We start from the raw sequence: 22,154 nt of genomic DNA, 5'->3' as shown, positions 1-22,154 counted from the left end.
CCTGTTCCTCTCTGTTCCAGCTTGTAAGGGAGCTGCAGGGAGCCCTTCATCACTAGGCTTTGTCACTTTCGCTAGCAGCTGCAAGGAAGGGCATCATGGAGGAATATCATGGTACAAGCCTCCATGCTGAGCACTGCCTTGTTCTTGCATTGATCACAACAGCTTTCTGAAGAAGGAACCGATAGAATTACCACTTGCCAGGCGGATAAATGTCTGCTCAGAGAGGTGAAGTCACTTGCCTTGAGCCACACAGCAGGTAAAGGTGGGGCTGGATTCCTTCTGGGAAATGCCCATAATCTGCCTTAGAATGGATGTGGGATGCTGTTTTGGGGGAGAGGCCCAGGCTTTTCCCTTATTCCTTTCCTGGATCAGGCCTTTCTTCCTCTACTGCCAGTCATCCCGGGCCCTGGAGACATCAGGCAGCCGTGCCAAGGGCCCAGCTCTGTGAAGGCTTTAATTAACTTCCTGTTTCAATGGAGGATAATGAGTTTTAAACACCATGTGACTCCCCGAAGAGGTCAAAATGGCAGCCAGGATGTCAAAATAAATTAAGTTAGGAACAGGGAGGCCACTGAAGGAGTCAGGTCTAGTAGTGCTGGCTCCCCCATCTGGCTGGCTGGCTGGGCTGTGTGGGCTTCTGGCTTTCACTGGCTCTGGGGAGAAGGTTGAGGCAGTCCTGTCCCTGTTCTTGGTCACCACAGAGGCCAGAAGACAGCATGGGTAGAAAGAGCTGGCTTGGGCCAGCTGTATAAGCGCTCCCCCTGGCCTCCAGGGTCATGTATTCCACCAAGGTCTCTAACGAGCCATGCCCCCTGACAGCCAGGGTCACAGGCTTATGACTAGATGCTGTCTTTGGGTACTGTTACTTCCCATGTGACTTCCATTTCCCCTCCAGGCAGGGGTGAGGACAGAAATACACCCTTCCCTGGACATCAGCTATGTCTGAGCTCCAGGTTAGGAGACCAGGACACCAGCAGGACCCGCCTCCTTCTGCTTCACCTCTCCTTCCCCTCCTTACATTTGTCCTGCTTCCATCACACTCCAGTCTTTCTTTCCTTCCTTCTCCCCACAAAAGGTGATGGGACAAGTTGAGGTACTGAGATGAAGCAGTGAGCCTCAGACCTCCCCGCCACTGGGGTACAGGTTAGAGAAAGAGAGAGACAATGAATGGAAGGAATGGGTGGTATGGACCACACGGGGAGGCCAGAGGCAGGGGCTGGTTGTAGGATACACTGAAAGGGGGAAGCCAAGATGGGGGATACTGCAGCTGGGGGATGCCATGGGGGTGCTGGGAAGCTGAGTCTCCCCTAATTCCTACGTTGGATTTCTTTCTCACATGGCAATGTGTGGAGGTACTGAGACCGTTTCAAGTTACGGTCCAGTAGAGGCCCTTTGGTCACTGGGATGTATGCAAAAGGACAGGGAGTCCCTATCCCCCGCCACATCTCTCTCTGTTCCTAATCAACATGTGAGTTTTGTTTTTCCCGTGATCTCTGGCCATGGATGCCCCCTCACCCATTTCCCTCCAGAAATAGGTGGATGCAGGTGCTTGTCTGTCCTGAACCTCGGAGCTGAGCTAATTGGAGTCTTTTTTCTTTCTCTCTGCATGGTTGCCTCAGGTATTTTGTTGTAGCAATGCAAAGCCTCAGTATAGCTAGGGGAAGGCTAATGATAAAATGACTAGAATAGGAGGTAAGGGAGGAAGCTGGATACCTAGGGGAGGCCAGGTGCAGGTTGAGTAGGCCACACCTCCCAGCCCTCACGCAGTCCTTCTAGGACCACCCACATTCTGGCCACAAGACCTGCTTCAGCCAATGGGAAGTCAGCAAGGATGAACACATGTACTTTTTAAACCGTTGGGCAATGGACTGGCCTCAGGCGGATGTCACTAGGAAGCTTTCTTGGGCTTTCAGCCACTTCAGCTGACTGTAGCTGCTAGAGGAAGGTGGGGGTGGAGCAGAAGCAGGACCTGCTCAGTCAGCACCCAGAACCAGCACCTGTGTTGAATCCTTCTGTATTCAGCACTGACTGAACAGGGCAATGGTTCCAGGGCAGCAGCCTGCCAGCTGTGGGACCAGCTGCAGATGAAGGCTGGAAGTGGCCTTTCTGGACATCCAGGGCCATCAGCCATACTCTACGCATGGGAGCCTATGGGATGCAAGGTGCCAAGGAACTCAGGGCATGGCCAGCTATCGCCAGGCTGGATATTCACATGCTGTGACTCCCATAGTTGCTTATAATAAGATGCTGGGGAACAAACTGTTATTTTCAAGCAGAACACAAGAATTCCAATATGCCAGGTTGAAAGATAGCATCATGGGACCCTTCAGAGAGATGGCTTCACACTGGAGTGTGTGTCCAGGGTGTGGTCATGAGGTCCTTGGTACAAATGAGAGCCAAGATTCTCTGGGTAGCTGCAGGCCTGGACAGAGTCCCCAGGTCTCTGCCAACTCTCGGCTCTGCTCAAGTAGAGGGAGGAGGTCTGTCTGGCAGCCACAGCTATCTCAGGGAAGCAGTGGACAGTCTGTTGAGAACAGGACCTCAAGAGCAAAGCTAGACCCAGTCACTCTCATGGGGCTCAGTAGTGTTGGAACAAGGAGACCAGCATCACTTGGCTGGATCTCCAAACTGCTCTTAGCTGCTGTGTGCCACCATTCTCCACAAGGGAGCATGGATGGCCTTTGTCTTACGTCCTGTTCCACACCATGACAGGGCCGCATCCTGGCATGTTGGGGACTGTGGCAGCCATGCCTGATGTCACTCTGAGGCCTGCAGTAGGAGCGCAGAGCTGCGCGGATCACCTGTTTCCTGCTTTCTTTTAGGGTGAGTGCTCGTTGTGGGGGCAAGCCCAGAGCCTCACAAATGCCACTTTCTTCCATCTCACAACCTCTCTGAGATCTCAGAGCCCATTTAAGTCCAAGGCTTTGTTGTGAAATCCAGACGTTCTGGGCCAGCCAGCTTCCACCTGGACTTGGGGCTGAGGAGAAAGCTACTGAATGCCCAGGTGGCAGGATGTGTGTGGAACATGATGCCCATTTAGCACTGGAGGAAACAGCCAAACCCTGCCATGATCACGGTGGCAAAGTCATATGCTCCCCTCCCGGGGCCCCTGAAATAGCACGGGGGGGGGGGGGGGCTTGGACAACAGAGGTACTGTTTATACATTCCCAGGCAAACCCTGGGCCTCAGTGGAATACCCCTGCCACTTCTCCCTGCTTCCATAGGGCTGGAGACCAGAGGCCTTGACCTTCTACCCTCAAGGCCGTGCCAGCAGCCAGGGAGGCAGACAGTGTTCTGTGTGAAAGTGGCCTGTGACCTTGGGCTGCCTTGCAAACTGGGAGGGCAACAGTACAGGTTTCATTGTGTCTGCCTCTGATGTCCCACCCCCGGGGTGTTGGGGACTGTGGCTTGAGGCAGATCCTGGCTCACTCACCTCAGCTGCTGGAAGTTGGACGAATATGTGCGTGGCAGCTGGGTCTGCCTGGCCGTGTACCGGGGACAAGTGTACATTTTCTGTGGCCTCTGGAGTCTTCAAGCCTCAGTGCCCCGTGGGAATACTACAAGGAACCCAGCCAGAGGCACCTGGCAGCTCACTGCCCTCTCCCATACCCAGGCAGCTTCTGTTCCCCTAAAGGTACCTTCTGGATCCTGTCTTTTTTTCTTTTTAAACTTATTATGGTTGTGTGTGTGTGTGTGTGTGTGTGTGTGTGTGAATGTGGGGGTGTGAGAGAGCGCATGTGTGGGTGTTGAGGTCAGAGGATGCCGGAGCTGGCTCTCTCCTTCCACCTTTATGTGGGTTCTGGGGATTGAACACCGGCCACCAGGCTTGAACACTGAGTGATCCGTCTTTACCTTGCGCTCGGAGCCATCTTGCCTGCCCGATTCTGTCCTTTCAGTTCTTCCATTCGGGCCACACTTTCCTAGGCCCAGGATCACAGATTCTTCAATGTGCTGCAGCAAGCCAAGGAAAGCCCCAAAACCGCCTGTAGGAGGCAGAGGGAGCTCTGATGTGTGAGGTCCCTAGTGAAGGTGTTGTTGACATGAGCACAGCCATGCCAAGGACCCTAGCCTCAAAGCCAGAGGGAAAGGGCAAAGCCTTTCTTCTGTTTCAAATGTGATCACTGGCAGTGTGTGCAGAAAACGGCAGCCATGGGTGTCTACAGCCTGAACACAACCCACCTACTGAGACTAGCTAAGCCTGCCTCCTCCATCCAGCTGCGCACCATAAACCCTGCCCCCTTTTCAGCTGTATGCAATAACCCTGCCTCTCTGCCCAACTCTATATAATAAACACGCTGGGCTTCCTGGGGACTGCAGTTCCTTCGTCAGAGAACCCAGACCACCTGAGCCCAGCTCTTCCTGGGTGTCTGTCTGTGTCTGCCTTTTCTTCATTTCCTCACCCCTCCAGTCAGGTCCATCCCTAGATGCACGCTGGACATAGCAGCAGATATTTCCAGGAGCCTCCAGCCTCAGTTCTCCAGAGATGATGGGCTCAACCCATAGAAATGCCAAGAGTGGCTTCCCATGACGCCAGGGGCTCTCTTGAACCTCTTGCTGCCGGGCCCCCAGTGAAAACTCAGTTTCTATCTGTCCCCTGTCCTCCATCTGATCCTGGGCATGGTCAACCTCCCTCCTCCCTAGGCAGGCTGAGATAGAGATAGATTTGGAGGCTTGTTACTATGGAAAGCTATAGTCTGCTTACTTCCCTGGAGGCAGGTCCGGAGGGGAAATGGCAGCCAGGAGGGACCTCAGAGCCAGGGGTGATGAAGCACTGCCTAAGGGTAAGGGAAAGGTCCCGATGATTCCCAGGGCTGGGACTCTGCAGTCACCCTTCTGGTAATTCCCTTTCTCTTGGCTCTCACTGTGTTCTTCAGGGAAACCGACTCCCAGCTGACCACCAGATAAACATCCCACATGCATCGGGGGATTTGCCGGGTGGGCAGCGGGCACCTGGGATGTATCTTGGAGGCTGAGCAACTGTGCTTTCAGAGTGCCTGTATGTGTGTGAACACTGCGGTGGGGGCCCTGTGTGCAGTGTGTGCCTGTTGGTGCAGACACTGTACCTGGCTGTTGGACGCATCTGTTTGAAGAGCCCAAGCTCTGTACACAGCTGGCAAGTCAGGCTCCCTGTTTGGGTGGATGCTGCCCTCTGGTGGTCAGGCTCGGGTCATGCCCTCCCTGTGTCTACGGGTCACGGAATGGCCTCGGGGCAGGGAGAGCATGGGAGTAGGCATGTCCTCACCGGGCTGAGCTTGCTCCTATCAAGCTCTGAGCACCGCCTAGATGGCTCTGAGAAATTGCCCTCAGAGTCAGCTTTTAAGGGTGTGTGAGAGGGAAGAGTTCCATCAGTCTGTGACACGGGACCTGACCCTAGCTGAAGGACCCTAGTGGAGTAACTGAGGTATTATGAGAATCTCGCTAAGAGGAAAGGATGCGGCAGGCTGGTGGACCTCCTTGTTCCACTGGCTTTTTACCTGGAGCCCATCAAGCCTTTTCTAAGGCCCAGATGAGACAGCTACACCCCTGAGCGTCCCAGCCCAAACACTACTAGTTTTTGTTTACTTCTGTATGGTCAAACCCCTTCCCTGCCATTTCCTGGTCCTGTTCATGCCACATCACCCTGTTTTTCTAAATCCATCTTAGATAGCGGATTGCTATCCCACTTCAGTCCCTCTTGGATCCAGAGTGTCCCCCACAACTTGGCTTGGCTCACAGCACACAGTGGCCCTGGGAAATGACCATCAGAATAAATGCTTCTTGGGCCACATCTGGGCTCCAGTGAGAAGCAGGAGCTTGGACAGATGTCACATAGCCAAGAGGTTTCTGCGAAAATAGTGGGAATATATTTGAAAAGATGAGTTAGCTGTGACTTTTACAGTACGACCTCAGGGGACCCCTGCCCATGTCTTTATCCATTTGAAAGAGGCATTTTGAAAGACCCCAGCACCTTCTACGGAGGCAGTTTGGGCTTGATTTGGTCTTGTTTAAAATGTCAAAATAAAACCTTTTGACATTCACATTGTACCCAAGCTATTAAAACACACACACACACAAAAACACAACAAAATAAGCCAGGAATCTCTAAGACTCCTAGGAGAAACAGGAAGCCGCCTTCTCCTGCCCATTTTCATACACAACGCTGGATCGGCAGGTGTGCAGTTGGCAGGCTCATGCCAGTGCACATGCCATACCCACAGCCTAGCCTTAGGGGCCCTTCACTGCTGGGACCGTGGGGCTGGAGCTCAACTGGGGAGACCGGTGAGGTGCTCTCAAGTCCTGGGCTGCAGCCGCTCCGGCTAGGTCTCCCCACCCTAATCATCCCATGGTTCAAAGAAGACCAGGGAGCCTGTATTCACATTACAGCATGGAAATAGCACCAGAACCTTTGGATCAGGCTTTCTGGGACCTAGAGACGGAGCCCCGTGGAGGGGAGGAAGGCACTAGGAAGGGGTCATAGGGCTGAGGAATCCACCGGGCACTGGCCAAGGAGCGGCATTCTTTGTATTCCCTGTAGGAACCTGGTTCCCGGGGCAAGGTGCTGGAAACATCAGCAGTGCAGTTGGAGGCCAGCGTGACTTTGTGGCTGGGGGTGATGGTCCTGTCACACTCTCAAAGACCAGGTGGCTCAGAAATGGCCCAAGTAGACAGCATAGTCCTCTCCCATGTGACTTCCAAGGTCACTTTGGAATCTTGGCAACATTAGCAAGGCAGCTGCCAGTGTCTGCCTGGCTGCCTTAGTGTGTGCTTCCCTGCTAGGAGGTGGGGACCCTGTGAAAACCTTCAAACACGAGTTTTACAGCATGAGGCACCAGGCTAACAGGGCATGGTGGCAGAGGTGGGCTGTGAGCCGTTTTCTTCAAGCACCTGCTACCAAGGAAGCAGGTGCAAGATCTCATGGCAGGTGGAGGCTGGTTCTTCCCTCAATCCTAGCCTCCGGCAAAAGGCCCTGTTCCTGGCAGCACACTCTCAAGCTCGTGAATCTGTTAGAGAACCCGTGGGAAGTCAGGAGCGGAGAAACAGACAAGTGGTCTCAAACTGTCTCTCCGAAGGCCAGGCAGACATCCTCTCTTGTGGGTCACTGGGAATTGTCTTTCTTCAGGGGGATTTTGAAGCTGGTCAGTTTCTGTCCAAACAGCTGGCTGAGGAGGTCACTCTGGGCCTCTGCAGTCCGGCGGTCTCGGGGCTCCATGGGTTCAACCCCATGGACAGCTCTGACCCTTTTGTAGGGCCTGGACAGGTGTCTTGCCTGGGGGAAAGAGGCCTTTTCTGAAGCCTGGCCCAGGTCCCCTTTCCGCTGTGCTGATGGCTGGGGCCTGGTCCTACTGCTCTGGCCGCTGGGTCTGGACTTGACAGGGGGAACCCGGCTTGGAGTTGCTTGCTTTCGTGGAGCCCTAGATAACTTGTCAGGGGCTGAGGGGGCTCGCCCAGTGCTCGCCATGATGCCATGTCTGGCCAGCCCCAGGGCCTGGGACTTCCTCTTTTTTTCATTGTTTTCTCTTTTCTCCCTGGGACTGGAATGCACTTGGACTCCATGATGATCAGCTTCTCCGGGCCCCCTGGTGCTACCCTTAGTGTGGGCTCGAGGTGGGGGCTGGTCAGGCGTGGAGCTCCCCCAACTGGGGCTGCTGGGCTCAGTGGGAGTGGAGGCCATCTCACTTTGCAGCTGCCCACTGGTTGGCTGGGGCTGGCTGCCACCCCCTGTCTGAGTACTAGGCTGTAGCCCTCCACTCCTCTGAGAGCTGGGTCTCGGCTTAGCCTTAGACATGCTGGGTTTGACCCTGTCCTCAGGGCTCAAGACCAGCTCTCCCGGTGCTGGGTTCCCCATCCCTGGTTTTCTGGCTGGTGCTGGGAGCTTCGGTGCTTTGCTGGGGGGCGTGGCTGATCTTTGCTTGGAAGTACCGGAGCAGGCACTGCCCTTCTGGGAGGAGTCCTCTCTTCTACCCTCAGGTACTATGTGGTGTGTGGTCACCAGCCTCTCCCTCTGGAGCCGGGAGGGGTCTCCCGGGGAACATGCAGGGGCATCCTTGCCCCGGGTGCCCGGCCTCCTGTGTTTTCCTGAGAACAGGCGAAGGGCCCTCTTCTCCCCCACCAGGCTTTGCCACTCACATGGCTCAAGACTGCCTAAGGAAGCCTCACTTTCTGGTTTCTCCAGCTTGCAGCCACCCGTACCTTCAGCTGAGGCAGCTGAGAAAGGAGACAGAGATGGAGGCGGGAGGTCCTGGTCACTCAATGGTGGGTTGTTCCCCCTGGGTGAGCGGTCCACCTGGTCCACTGGCCTCTCTTGAGTACTGGGCTGCTCTAAGATGAGGCTAGGAGCTGTCTCTGAACAGATCAGGGGCAGTACAGGGAGGGAGACCTCGCTCGGGTTAGGGCTCCTGGTGGGTAGGATTCCGTCAGTGCTGAGTTCAGGGGAGCCGGAGGGCACCACCACCCCGTGCCGCCTACTGGGTAGCCCGTCTTGGGGGACCTGGGTCTTCCTCTTAGGCACCCCTGGCCGCCTAACGCTTCGGAGTGAGAAGGGCTTCTGGCCGCTCCTCAGGTGCTTGTCCATGTGTCTGTCAAACTGCTCCTTCTTGGCAAAGGTGTAGTTGCAGGAGCTGCAGACAAAGGACCTCCTGATGACGTGCATGACGTTGGCGCAGAGCTCACAGGTGTAGAGAGGCATGTGTGGTAGCTCCCTCTCCTCTGTCACGCCGTGGGTCAGGCCCAGGTGCGCCCTCAGCTCCCAGTGCTCCGGGTAGACCTGTGGGCACTGGGGACACAGGTAGACGCGCTGTGGGCTGTGCACCGCCAGGTGGCGCTGCAGCTTGAAGGGCTTGGGGAACTGCTTTCCGCAGTGGTGGCAGTCACGGGAGGGGTCCTTGCAGTCCTTGTGTACTGGGACAGCTTGGAGCGGGGACTCACTGTGGGACCAAGGGTCTGGGGATGGAGTCGGGGGAGTCTTGGCCGAGCTGGAGCGGGTGGCAGATCTGCCGGTCAAAATGGAGGGGCTGCCTCCTTCTGTTGACCCACCGAGCGACAGCAAGGCGCCATCTTGGCTGGGGGTCACTGAGGCAAGCATCTTGTGCTTCACCCTTCTCCTTGAGATTTTCTTCCCAGGTTCTCCTTCCTGCTCCGACGCCTCCCGGCTGGCCTTGCCAATTGAGTGCTTGGCCTTCTGGGGCTTGGATGCTTGCTCTACAATGCTGTTCAGGAAGTGTGTGAGAGTGCCTTCCCCTTCCAAGCCCCCGGGCAGGTCTCCCAGGGCCCGCCGCGCCTGTCCGTTCCGGGCAAAGCGGGCTGCGTGCTCCCGGAGGTGCTGGTTGTACATCCAGACGTCGGCCACCTCCTTCAGGCACATGCCGCAGGCCCAGGGCCCTGCTTTGCCCTGCACGTGCTTCTCCCACAGGTGCTCCCGCAGAAGCTCCCGGGAGCTGAACCTGCGCTCCACGCACATGTAGCAGGTGGGGGGTGGTGAGGGGCTGTGTGCCAGCTTGTGCAGATCCAGCTCGCCCAGGCTGTGGAAGCGCCGGAAACATACCCTGCACTTGTAGGAAGCCTTCCTGCCCTTCACTGTCCGGTCTCTGCCTTTGGCTCGTCTGGCCCCGGCAGCTTCCTTCATTCTTTGGTTTGGAGGCCCCTGCGAATTTGCTGTGGCCTGGAGGTCTAGCAGCCCTGGGTTGGGCAGGTCAGAGAGGTCATCACAGGGTCCTAGGAAGCACAGGTCTTGTATCTCTAGCTGGGTGCTGAGAACCTCAAAGTCTTTAATGTACAGGGTGGGCAGGCTGGTATCCCCAGGTAGCCTGTTGTCATGTTCTCTTTCCAGGTTGGGGGGCTCCGGGCTCACGTCTCCGAGGGAAGAGGCTGTTTCATAGGCAGGGCTGCACAGCTCCAGGTCTCGCCAGGCTGCTGGGACCATGTGCAGCTGAGGGATGGGCTCTGACCATTCTTCTTGGTTCTCAGTTAAGCAGGAGGCCTCCTCCTCCATGTAGCTGGCCTCCTGGTTGGATTCCAGGGCCCACAGGCTGAGGCTGGGGGTCCAGGGCTCAAGGCCAGCTGTCTTACTGCTCAGGAGCCCATCTGGGAGGAGGGACTCAGGCAGACTCATGGCTTCATCATCCCACAGGAACTCTTCCTCACGGGACAGGCACAGGGAGCCCGAGTCACTGAGATCTGTGGGCAGGCGTATGGAGCAGAGAGAGCCACTGTCTGCCACCTCAGCCCTGGGCTCCTTTGGTGATGGGTGTTTTGGCCTTTTGCAGCGCTTCCCATAGACACGTAGATTCTTCTGAGTGAGGCGGCCATCCAGGGGGAAGAGCTGAGAAAAGGAGACCTCGTCATCAAACAAGTCTGGAGGTTCCCTGTGACGAGGGCTGGGGGTTTCAGGAGTGGTGACCTTGGACCCCCGAACCCCGCCCTGGGTGTCCGGGTCATCGACAGGACCCTGGGGGAAACTGCTGATGGTGCTGTCTGCTTCAAGACTGTGTGTGCTGTCAGGGAAGTCAGGTGTCCCTTTCCCAGTGCCCCCGTCTGACCTGCCCTTGGCGTCTCTGCTGTCCCCTGAAGGCTGGCTCTCAACAGCCTGTGATGGTCCTCCACTAATGTCCAATGCCCTGGCCTCTCCTGGTCCCCAAAACCACTGCTTCCAGGTGGCTTCCTGTTCCATCGGATGTTCCTTCTCTATCGTCCCTTGACAGACTCGCCCCTCTGGGAGGGCCTTGTGTGCTGGCACCTCCTCTGTACACAGGGCCCCTTTGCTCATGTCTTCTGAATCCTCCAGTGCTCTGGGTCCTACTGTGGGGGGTGGAGGGGATGGCCTAACAGCTGTCCTGCGTCCTCCCTCAGGCGAGAGGCTTCGAGGGGTGAGATGATAGCCACATGCGGCAGATGGCTCTGAGAGGTGCTTGCCTGACGTCACGTGGGTAGTGTCTCTAGGACCCTGCTTCTTCCTCCTCCCTCCCGGCTTTCCCCCTTTCCTGTTTGATTTCCTCTCTGAGTGGCTGGGGGAGTTGGCAGGCTCCCCACCTTGCCTCCGGCCCCCCATCTCTGCCTGTTTGGGATGGACCTGGTCTGCTGGCCACCCATCCATTCTCCTTGGCTTTGAGGCCGGAACCTTCGTACTCTTTCCTTGCTCACTCGGGCCTGGCGTGGGTGGTTGCTGATTGAGGGGAGTGTCTGGTGTCCCTGCTCCCTCAGATTTCTCACTAGTCACTTTCAATATCTCAGGACCAGGACCCATGGTGTCCTCCAGTGCTGCGGGAGGTCTTGGCCTTTCTTTCCCAGGCACCTTGCGGGTTTTCTTCCCAGGAGTCTGGCATGCTTGAGTCATGGGATCTGGAGGCTGGCAAGCTGGCAGGATCATGGGGCTCAGCAGGGATCTAGCAGCCTCCTTGTGTGGCCGGTGCTTCCTGGCTTTGTGCCGGTTTAGGCCCGCTCTGGAGCGGAAGGAAGCCGAACAGAGCTCACAGGCCATGGGCAGCCCAGCTGGAGTCTTCTCTGTGGGCTCTGGCTTTTTCCTCAAGCTGCGGGGCCTCCGCCGTTTATGGTCTCGCGGACTGAAGGAGTCCTTCTGGGGAGGGCGATGAGAGACACTGATACAGCATTGAGGAGAGTCGGACCTGACGTCACTGGATGAGCACCTCAGAGAAGTTGCTGGAGCCAAGGGGAGACCCATGGGCATGCCTCGGGCACTGGCTCTGGGTACCTCTGTCACATCACAGTGTCTTGTCCCAGGTGTTCCTGGGTTGTCCTGTTCCTCGATGCTGGCTCCTGCCTCATCTTCTTGGCTGATTTGAGAGTCTAGTCTTGTAGTCCCCAGTGTGGCAAGGTCTGTGGGCACATCGATAATGCCAGGGCAGGGAGTGCTGCTCTGGGGCCCTAAGGAAGAGTCCGTGGAGTATGTCCTTTCTGAGCTGTTGAGGGGTGGGACTCCCATGCAGTGGGGGTCTGGCACCTCAGGTCTCTCGCCTGAATCTAGGCCATCTTTGGGTGGCATGCTGGTCAGAGGGGCAGCTTTGATGGTCATTTTGGGGGAACTGGGAATCCCTGGGGGAGGGGCAGTGGCATGGGCAGGAGATATCCCCATCTCCTCTTTTCCAGAATCTTCTAATGTTCTTACTGCAATGCCTTTGGGGCTGTCCCTCTCCAGGACAGCAGGGGCTGAGAAACTGATGGGGCCAAGTGGATCTGAGGGAGGGTCTTTGGAACTGTTGGTCCCCAGCGGAGAGCAGTGGGATAAAGTCTCTTCACAGCTACAGCTGCTCGCTCTCAATGATGTAGAGGTTGCTGGCGGCCCAGCATCTCTGGTGGCTTGGCCACGACCAGCCTTTCCCAGAGGCTCCAAGACAGGACAGGCTGGCTGATGGTAGTAGCTGGGTAGGTCTCTGTGAGAGGATAGTGCTGGTTGCCCAGTAGAATTGACTCTGGCCCCAGGATCTTCTGGTGGTAGGGGCTCAAGGTCACTGGCAGTAGATGTGGCTGAGGAGATGGTGAAGAGGGCACCTGTGGTCAGGCCCCTGTTCGGAGGAGCTGGATTCTCCTGGCTAAACAACAGCTGTGGGCTGGCTCCCTTCTCTGGGCTTCTCTCTGCAGGCCCCATCTGGAGAGGGAATTCCGTCAGGTTGGAAACCAAGGCCATGCCATCAGGCAGGGTGGGGCTTGTGGAGGGCAGCGCTTGTTTCCTGAGGTCCCGGGATGCTCTGTTGCCCTGACGTGGCCCTCTGCTCCTGGCTGGCCTAGCTTCCAAATGGGCACTGACCTTAGTGAGTGTGTCTGGCTTCCCCAGGCTCCCCCAGTTATTTGTCCAAAGCCTGTTGGCTTGACTCTGATGCTTGGTCTTTTCAGCTTGACCGGGTGAGCCCAGATGTCCACCTGCCTTGGACCTCAGCTGCTTTTGGATGTCTGTAGGAAGAGCTGACATTTTTATAGCCCCTGAGGAATCCTCTTTTGCACTGGCTTCTCCTGTCACTGAGGGGTCCCCAGGTTGAAGGTCCTGGGCATTGTCTTCACTCTTGGCTGTAGCATCCAGGACCTGGAGCAGAGGAAAGGAACAGCAGGCTGGTTCCTGGAGCCTCTGTCCAAGCTGGGCACTGGGTACCCAGGAAGGATCTGGCATGGGATGAGGCCAAGCCCTGCCACTATGGAGGGTGGATAGTGCAGAGGCTCCTGCAGGCACAGACTTGTCCTTAAAGCCGGGATCCTTTGCAATAGGGTTGGTAAGTATAGCTCCTATGGGACTCCCTGCTGGGTCGTCAAGGTGTCCCTTAGGGTCATGGCTGAGACTGGCACTTGGAGGGGAGGTGACATCCTTAAGCATCAAGCTGCGTTCTAGGGCCAGATGGGCATTGGGGTTGTTGAATCCCTCTAGAGCAGAGGAATTTGGGCAGGGCTCCTGGGCCTCACGGGGATCCGGAGAATGTCCTCTCATATGTTTGCCGGGAAGCAGCAGTGGGGCATTCTCCTTCTGTGTCCCTGAAGCATCATTATTTTTAGAAAACAAAAGCTCACTGTTTGGGCTGTACTTGGCTAAACTCTCAGCATGTAGAAAGGGTGCCCGCTGCTTGCTAGAGTCCAGCAGATGGTCACTAAGGGGGACCTGACTGTCTGTGTTGGAGATGGTGGCTTCCTGAACTGTCTGAAAACTGAGTGTGAAGCCTACAGGGCTGAGAGGAGCTCCAGAACCCGGGTCTTTCTGGGTACCTGGGGGAGGAGCTGCTTTTTCTGTTTGGCAGGGGGCCGGGTAGGACCACTGTTTCTGGGGGTTCCTGGGGACCCCTTCCTGCTGTGAACTTGATCCCTCAAGACATGTAAGGTTGGCTGCTGGCTCCCTCTGGGGTGAGGCAGCCTGAAGTGTGGGCAGCAAGGAGGCCTGTTTTGGGCTTGGGTCCGTCTTGTCTTCATGTGCAGCTTCCTCAGGTTCTCCCAAGGCCCCATGTGCACTCCCCCTTCCTTGCAGTTGGCTTTCTAATTCAGTTACCAATCTTTTGATCTCCAGTTCATCCTCGCACAGATTGCTCATAAGGGTAACCCTACATCCGCTTCCCTTTTCAGGCACAGGGGGAGGGCTGGGAGGGACTGTCTGTTCAAAGGGGCACTCCTTGCTGAGTGCTTTTCCCTTGGAGAGGCCAAGAAAGGGGCCAGGCAGCATGGGAGAAACTTCCTCCAGCAGCAAGAATGGAGGATAGAGAGGATCTTCCAGGGGCTTCTTAGGGGGAGGGCCAGAACACACCAGCGGTACATGGGTGACTCTGTTTGCAGACAGGCTGTCGTAGAGTGGTGGGTCAAAGCCATCCTCAGGTAGCCCCGCAAACAGGGATGTGGAGTCCAAGGTCAGTGGCGAATGCACCTTGCCTGGGTCTGTTTCGGCCGGGTAGGGTGGCTCCTTCCGGGGCGCTGACTCAATAGTCTCCATGCTGTCCTGGCTAAGGTAGCAGCTGCGGGCAGGCAGTGTGTCTATATCTAAAGGCTTGGAGTACAAATCTTCAGGAAAGCAGTTAGCTAGGTCCTTGGAGCCAAGGAACAATTCACAGGGAGTGTGGTTGTTAGGCAGGGGTCCTCTTTTGGCAGCTGGACACCCTATAGAGTGCCTGTCACAGTGGTCGGGGTCGCAACCAGGACTAGAGTTCTTGAAAACTGGGATGCTGGCTTCAGTGTAGAAAGCATCTGCCACCTTACCAATGGGTAGCAGGCCCCCTCCAGGCTGGTAAGCAGAAGAGTCCTCTCTGGTGTGCAAACTGGGGGACTTCATGCATCCAGAAGTACCCAGCAGACAGCCTGCACCTGGTGCTGGTGTGCTCTTTCCCGATAGTGTTTCAGGGTGGCTCCCTGATGGCCTAGGGCTGCCAGCCTGTGCTGGCACTGCAGTGTTGGGGCTGGAGCTCTCACCGCCACAACTAGCTGGAGAACCGGACCTCTCTCCAAGTTCTGCGCCGTGGCGGTGTAACTCGGCAGCGACTCCAGGTTCCTTGGCCTCCTGGGGGAAGCCCAGGGCTGCATGGATTTCCTCTGGGGTCTTGGTGGTGAGGACCTGTGGAGGAGGTTTTGGGGTTTCTATGGGGTGACCGGTATGCTCAGGGCCTCTTTCCATGGGATCCTCTGGAGCATCCAAGCTCTTCAACAGGCTGTGTGTCCTTCTTGGAGTGGGAGAGCCCCTGTTCTCACCAGCCTCCTGCCTCATGACCTTTCTTGGGTACTGGGCTAAATCTTCCTTCTTCCTCTTCTTGCCCTGGTGCCACCGTTGGCGACTGTGACGGGAGCAGCCTTGGACAGGAGCCTCCAAATTTCGCTGCTGCACACTGCCCTCCTCCTCAGATTCAGAGGTACAGCCATGCCCCCTGAGCCTGCCCTCCTGGGTGCTAGGTGGTCTGGCGGGTAGCATCGGGACATGGGAAACCTGGCTGCGTGGGGCCTGCCGCCTGTGGCCCCTGTTTTTCTGCTGTACTATCTTATGGATGAGCTCCTTGCTCCAGGAGCCACCCCGTCCCCTCCTTTTCCTGGAGTCCTTCCCAGAGGGCAGTTGCAGGTGCTTGGAGCTCCTGGTCTCTTTAGAGGCGGCTCTGGGGATGCTGTGTTCTGCATGGCCATGGCTCTTGCGAAGCCTACTTCTCGGATCCTGGGGCCGGGGCCGCTCAGCACTTCGGCCCTTTCTCCTTGGCCTCAGGCAGATGGCTCTGGCTGGATTGTTAGTGCCCTTGATCACACCCGGCTCTTTCCGAAACAACTTGAATTGCTTCCCTCTCCTCTGCTGCCTCACCAGGGTGGTTGCATGAGCTTCTGCAGCTGCCAGGCCCAGAGAGCGGGTTTTGGGCCTGCTTCGGGCTGGGCACCCCCCGTCTCCAGTGCAGGGAGCTTGGGGTTCTGGCACAGCAGCTCTGGATGGGAGCTGGGGCTGGGTAACATTCTTGGGAGTTGCTCCCACTTGGGTGTTGAGGGGATGCCCAGCACTGGGCCCCCTGGAGCCTGAAGGCTCCTCATCAGCAAAGACATCAATGAAGCTGCTGTCTATCTCAGGGTTGTCTGATTGGTACTCCATGCCGTTGAGTGCCTCTGTGATGAGCCTGTCCAGCTTCGCATCATCTTCCATGTCAAGGTCCGAGGAGGGAAGTGGGAAGGAGTTAGCAGCCAGGCCAGGCAGGAAGCTTGTTCTCAGGGAGTCATCTCTGTTGTCCCCCTGGTCATCTCTGGTTAGTAGGAAGGGGGCAGCCTGGTTGTGTTCAAGCAAGGCTGAGTGTGCATCGGTTGATGCCTTTGAGGTGGTGGTGGGTGTGGGGAGCCCTGGGGGCTGCAGGGAGCCATCCTTGGTCTTGGCTAGCAGCAGGCTGCACAGTGGCCTGTGTTCCAGGAAGGCTGCTAGGCTGCTGTAGTTGCGGTCACATTGTCTGCAGGTCAGCAGAACATCTAGCTGGTCCAGGCTGGCACTGCTCAGGGAGAAGTGCTGGGCAGAGTATGGTGGTGGCTCTGGAGGAAAGCCCTGCAGCCCGTCTCTGCCCAGGGAAGGGCTCTTGTCAGGGAGTGGGGCTCCCTCCAGGCCCTGGAAGGCATCCTCAGCTCCTGGCCCCTCTGTGGGGAGCGGGAAGGCTTTGGCAGACTCTGACTGGTAGCGTGAGGGGAGGGTGTGTGTGGGCTCTGGGGAAGGGAAGGGGCTGCTGATCTCCTGGGAATGGGTGGGGGGCAGGAAGAAGGCTGAGGACCTGAGGGGTCCAGGCTGCTGGCTGTCCTCAGAGCTGGGGTTGGCTGGGCTACTGGATGGTGGCGACAGGGATGAGCAGGTGCTGCTGCTGGCTGTGTTGGTTGCAGGTGAGGGAAGGGGAGACTCATTGGGAGAGGCTCCCACCACCCTGGGAGGGGGCAGGCTGAGGGTCCCTTGGGGTGACACCTGGGGTTGGGCTCCCCCAAAGAACAGGGGCTGGGTCCCAGGGTCCTTTAGCCCACCATAGGCTAGCAGCCTCGGGGAGCTGCTTGGCTGAACCGGGCTGCTCCTGAGAGCTGACAGTGTCTCCCCAGGCCTGGGCATTGTATTCAAAGCACCCAGGGCTCCCTGGCTGTCCCTCTGCCACTCAGAAGACCCCCTGGGGAAAGTCAGTTGGTTCAGTACCCCCATTTGGTGAGAATTTGGCCCAGGGGTCGTAAGCACCGGGGACCAGGGCAGGGGGGGACTCTGGGGGAGGCAGAGCTGCTGGCCTTTGAAGAAGGAAGTCCTGGCAGAAACTGCAGGGCCCAGGGTCGACGTGGGATAAGGAGCCGTGGAATCCCACAGGTGGGGAATATGGGTGGGTGGTGGCCCAGGGGTGGGCAGCTCTGTGTCCAGAGGTGTTGGGCTGGTGCCAACCCCATTAGCTCCATACCCCTGCCCTGGAAAGTGTCTCTGGGGTGGAGGATTGGGGGTGCCCCTGGGGCTCCCCAGTCCATCATGAGTGGGAGGGGGCCCTTCAGGAAGGCCTTTGGTCAGGCTTTTGTGCAAACTTTCATGGAAGGGGCTTGGGACCAAGTGAGCAGCACCAGGCGGGGAGAGGGCACCTCTAAGATCACTGGGGGTGCTGGCGCCCCCTGACTGGCCTGGGTTGCAGGGCAGGGATGGGTAGGCAGGGTTCGCACTCAGAGCCTCCTCAGACCATGCTACCAGGGGCTGGTGGAAGGTGAACAACACTGTCCCAGGTGCCTGCTCATGTTGTGCCGTTTCTACGGGGAAGGGGTAAGGGACAGAGACCCCCTGGGGGCTGCTAGGCCTGCTGCCTTCAGGGAAGGGCTTGGGCTCTGCAGAGGGGATCCCAAAATTAGCACCTGGGAAGCTGTTTTCAGCAGCAGGAGGCCAGGGGTTGGTCCCAATGGCCTGGAGGTTAGTGCCAGAAGCAGGCCTATGGGGGCTGGTGCCACTGCTCTGGGGAGCCCGCCGGGGCAAGGGCCTGGGAGTGGCACTTGGTGAGGTACAGTTGGTGGAGGTAAAGCTGGAAGGGGCCTCCTGAAAGCACCGTTGGGAGCCATTCTCTTTTGGGGAGGGCAGGGCCTCGGCCCTTGGGATGCTGGGCCTGGGGCGGGCTCTGGTCTTTTGGCCCCGGGGAGCCTTGGTCTCTGACACCTGGGGGGCTTTATGCTGCAGGTCCTTAGGTGGCTCATCCAGGATGCATCTGATCCTTGAAGTGTTTAGGCTGTGGAGCTGTGGGTGACCGCTCTCCATCCTGCTGGCCAGCCATGAGTATGCTTGTGCACAGCTCCGTCCTTCTGGGACCTGCGTTCTCAGGAGCAGGTCCTCCTGCTCCACCTCTTTGGCCTGATTCAGCTGGGCCTCAGGGGAACCTTCGGCCTTGTTGCCTTCATCTCTCATGCCCTGGGTGGTCCTGCTGGCAGAGCTGTGGTCTTTGAGGGGGTGCTGAGAGTGGCACCCTAGGCTCCTGGAAACTTCGCAGGGCTGTAAGTCTCTGGGCAAAGTTGGGGGCCGCTCTCCTGGCATGGCCCCGCTGTCCCGGGTGCTAGGAGGATGCAGTGGTTGGAGGAGGAGCCCCGGTAATGGGCTGGGTGGCCATCCTCACCCCTTGTAGGGGCTCAGGGAAGCCTATACTCATGGTGCTGCGTGGAGCCTGCAAGGAAAGGACACAAGTGAGTTGCAGGTTCGTGGTGGCTGGAGCTCCTGTGGGGAGGGGAAGGGAGCCCGTGCCGGACTTTGTAGCCTCCTACAAAGAGGAGGCTGTGTCTAGGCCGGAAGCAGCAGTCACTTGTGTGGCTGTCGCAGAAGACCCTGTCTTAGAAAAGAGGCTGACTGGCTTGAACAGCAGGATCCCTGACAAACAGAGCCAGGAATACTAGTATGGTATAGAAAAAAAATGTGTGTGTGTGAAATAGAAAAGGAAGAGGGGTCTGAATATCAGAGAGGACAACTTGCTTTTACAAGAGGAGTCCCAATAGCGACCTGCTGGGAATGAAAGGCGTGTCCCAGAGCTTCAGGGTAGATGCAGTTCCACTGTCCACCAGCAGTGGGCAGCACACCCTTCACACTGGGTAGTAACCACAGAAGCCCAGAGGGAAGAATGGTTTGTGGCCGGTGGGATAGGGGTTACAGCACAGGACTTCATCCTCTGCCACATCGAGGCTTCTCTCCAGCCTACCCACCTGGAGGAGGGTCTCCTCCCTTTTCTGGTCCTCAGTGCAATGGGCAACTGGGTGCTTGGGAAGGGCTTATTTGTTGACTGGTTACGAGATACCAGCACTGCACTGCTGAACGCCCTCACTCACAGTGGCTCAGTCAGAACAGCTTCCATCATGTCTGGTGATGGGTGAGGAACCCAGGCAACTTTCCCAAGGCCTCACTGCTCATAGCAAAGGGAGCAGGCCCTCCACATGGGCAGAACTTAGCCATATCTCACTGGGTCCAGAAACTCCCAGGGCTGGCTGGCCTAGGTGGCTAGGCCAGGATCCTGATGGGTGACACTACCACCTGAGAGCAGGAGCCCTTATGGAGGGTTGAGGAGGAGGGGGTGGGACTCCTGGTGAACCTCTCGGCTTCAGAAAGGCATCCTAGGGCAGAACTGAGCTCCTGGGTGGGAGGTGGTGCAGGCAGGCCAGTCTACACAGCTGTGCCCAAACACTACATGCCCCAGGAGCTGTCAGAGCTGAAGGTCTGCTAGGTCTCAGTGGCCCGAGGTGATGCCACCATCTACCCTGCTCAGAGCTCCAGACTGCCCGTTAGCTCCAGGACAGAGCTCTCAGGGAGCCAGCAGGCACCCCAAATTATTGTCTAGGCAGGAGATAGGAACAGGTGTGCTGGAGTGGAGGGAGCCTCGGGGACAAGCACCTCCGCCAGTCGGTGGTGGCTCTCCATACACACTTTTGCTGTATTCATCACACACCTGGGGATCTGGCGCCCTTCGCTGGGTGTCTGGACAATTGCCCGGGGAACAGGATCTTCTTGGCTGCAAAGAGAGAGAGGACAGTGTGTTAGAATTTGGGGTGACCTGTCTCCTCCAGAAAGCCCTTGCTTTGCCTGCACGAGCTGGGAGCCCCAAGGGAACTTTGTCCCTTACTTGCTGTCACTGTGCATGAGCCTTGGAGCCCACCTACTCCACAGCACTCAAGATCCCATTAGCTTCCTCCTCTGTATCCCCACATGGCTGCCTCCAGGTCCAGAGCCTCCAGGGATACTGGGCAGGCTCTTACCTTGGCCTCTGCACATGGTGAAGGTGACCTGAATGGCGGTGGCCTGTGAGACTCCTAATTTGGAGAGATATATGGTTTCAAATACAGACAGGGGCTGCCACGAGGGCTGCAAGCAAGGGCACTCGCCACCACACCCGATAACCAAAGTGTGGTTCCTGGAACCCACATGGTGGAAGGAGAGGACTAACTTCTACAAAAGTCATCTTCTGACCCTCACATGTGCATTGTGGCACGTACTTCTCCCCGAACAAACAAGCTAAATACATAAATGTAAAAAAAAAAAAATGCAGTAGCTAAGTATCCGTTGCCCTCATCCCTGCTGCCTAAACACAGCAACTGGCTAAGGGACAGATCCTGGAGGCGATGAGGGCACTAGGCTTCCCTGTGCAGGCCGTACCCCAGCTCTCTGATTGCACACTTGAGGAATGTCATAGAGTGAGCATCTGGAGAGAAAACATGGCAAGGAGCTGAGGCTCTTTGTGAAGTACCATCGAGGTAGTGAACTGGGGCCCAATGGAGCCTCTGATGGACTGGGACCAAGAACACTGGGTTGCAACCTTGTGGGACACCAGCCGCACCTTCACTCCTGGCCCCAGAGCTGACCAGACCCTGAGGACCTTTCTCATATTGCTGTTGCTGAATGGATGGCTGCTCAGTGGCACATGCCCAGGAGGGACACATGCCTCCTCACAGCTTTAGGTTCTAGGCAGCCTGGCCTTTTTCTGAGATGGGCAGCAGAGGCTAGAAGAGGTGGAAGCTGGCAGGGGCCACAGCGGGCTCTATTCACCCACCCCACATCCACCCATGCACCTACCATCCTTCCATCCACCTACCCACTCATCATCCATCCATCCATCCTCCAAATCCATCATCCACCCACCCATCTGCCCATCTACCACCCATCTGTTAACCCACTCATGCATCCATCCATCCATCCATCCATCCATCCATCCATCCATCCATCCATCCATTCATCCATCCATCCATCCATCCATCCTCCATCCATCTGCCATCCGCTAGTCTACATCCACACCAGATGCTGTACCAGGCGGGCATGAGGTATTGTTCATTCGCGTGGCTTCCAGGTTTACTGGAAAGATGGGCAACAAAACAGCTATAGATGACGGAAATAAAGGCTAAGAGAGGCCCGTGACTTGCCCAAGATGACACAGTGGGAACATTGTTGAGCAGTGACATAAATGCAGGCAGCATGTGCCATTGTGTCTCTGGCACCCAACAACGCCAGGGGCCCTGGTCTCAGCACCTGCATCCTCACGCTTTCCATCCCAGCTGGTCCCAGTTCTTGAGCTCTGTTTTCACTTGGTCAGACTGTGGCAAAACTCAGGCTACCCTGTCCTTGGTCTCTGTACCCACATTCTGCTACCAGCACCCTAGGCCTAGAGCACCAGTCCCTGGCTCCCTGTCCAGGTACAAAGACCACAGGCAGCATGAACAGGGCTCTCTCCCTGCCTGGGTTCTTGGCAAAGCCTCTCAGTGCTGTTGCATTGGTATGGGTTTCAGCAGGCCAGGACCTCTTTGAACTGGAGGAAAGATCCAAACCCAAGATCCCCAGCTGGCCCCAGCATCCCTGGAGGGGTGGGGCATTCCTTTTCTCTCCAAGCTGGGCAGCAGCCCCTCTCAGCTGCCCGAGCTGCCCAGCGTCCCAGGGAGGGGCTGCAGTTGCAATGCCTTGATGTTTCTTTCAGTGATTCCTCTTTCCTGTTTCTTCAAAAGCTGCCGCTTTCCTTACAAACTGTTACCCGAGCGCTCAGATAAACCTCTGCAGGTAAAATTATATCTGAGATGTGGCCCAGAGGGTGTGCTTAAGAACACGGTGCACGTTATCAGCTGCATTTATCTTAATTACTCCGGGGAAAGTAGAGGCTGGCATTGGGAAGGGGCTGGGAAGCAGGGATTGTGCTGCCTTATCGGGGTGCATATTTGAGATCCTTTAGCAGGAGGGAGATAAGGGAGTGGGGGGGGACAATAATGTTGTCCAAGATGACAGGAGGTATAGCAGTGGGCAAGGC

At 56.9% G+C, this 22,154-nt stretch overlaps 1 protein-coding gene across 1 annotated transcript; it reads right to left on the bottom strand.

The window, feature by feature from the left end:
• Positions 1-5,948: 5,948 nt before the first annotated feature.
• On the bottom strand, positions 5,949-18,449 carry Znf469 (zinc finger protein 469). The gene has a single exon (XM_055620743.1). It carries the CDS (start codon positions 18,422-18,424, stop codon positions 7,076-7,078), a length of 11,349 nt encoding a protein of 3,782 aa, XP_055476718.1. The 5' UTR covers positions 18,425-18,449; the 3' UTR covers positions 5,949-7,075.
• Between the last annotated feature and the right edge of the window lie 3,705 nt (positions 18,450-22,154).

This window comes from Psammomys obesus, unplaced genomic scaffold (genome assembly GCF_907164565.1).
Source record: "Psammomys obesus unplaced genomic scaffold, mPsaObe1.curated_primary_1811, whole genome shotgun sequence".
Lineage (NCBI taxonomy): Eukaryota > Metazoa > Chordata > Mammalia > Rodentia > Muridae > Psammomys > Psammomys obesus.
Note: the sequence above shows the minus strand (reverse complement) of the source record. Positions and strands in the feature narration are given on the sequence as shown.

What these genes read in the sequence shown, in the direction of transcription:
- Znf469 (XM_055620743.1), bottom strand. Translation starts at nt 18,424, where the DNA reads ATGCCAGGAGAGCGGCCCCCAACTTTGCCCAGAGACTTACAGCCCTGC.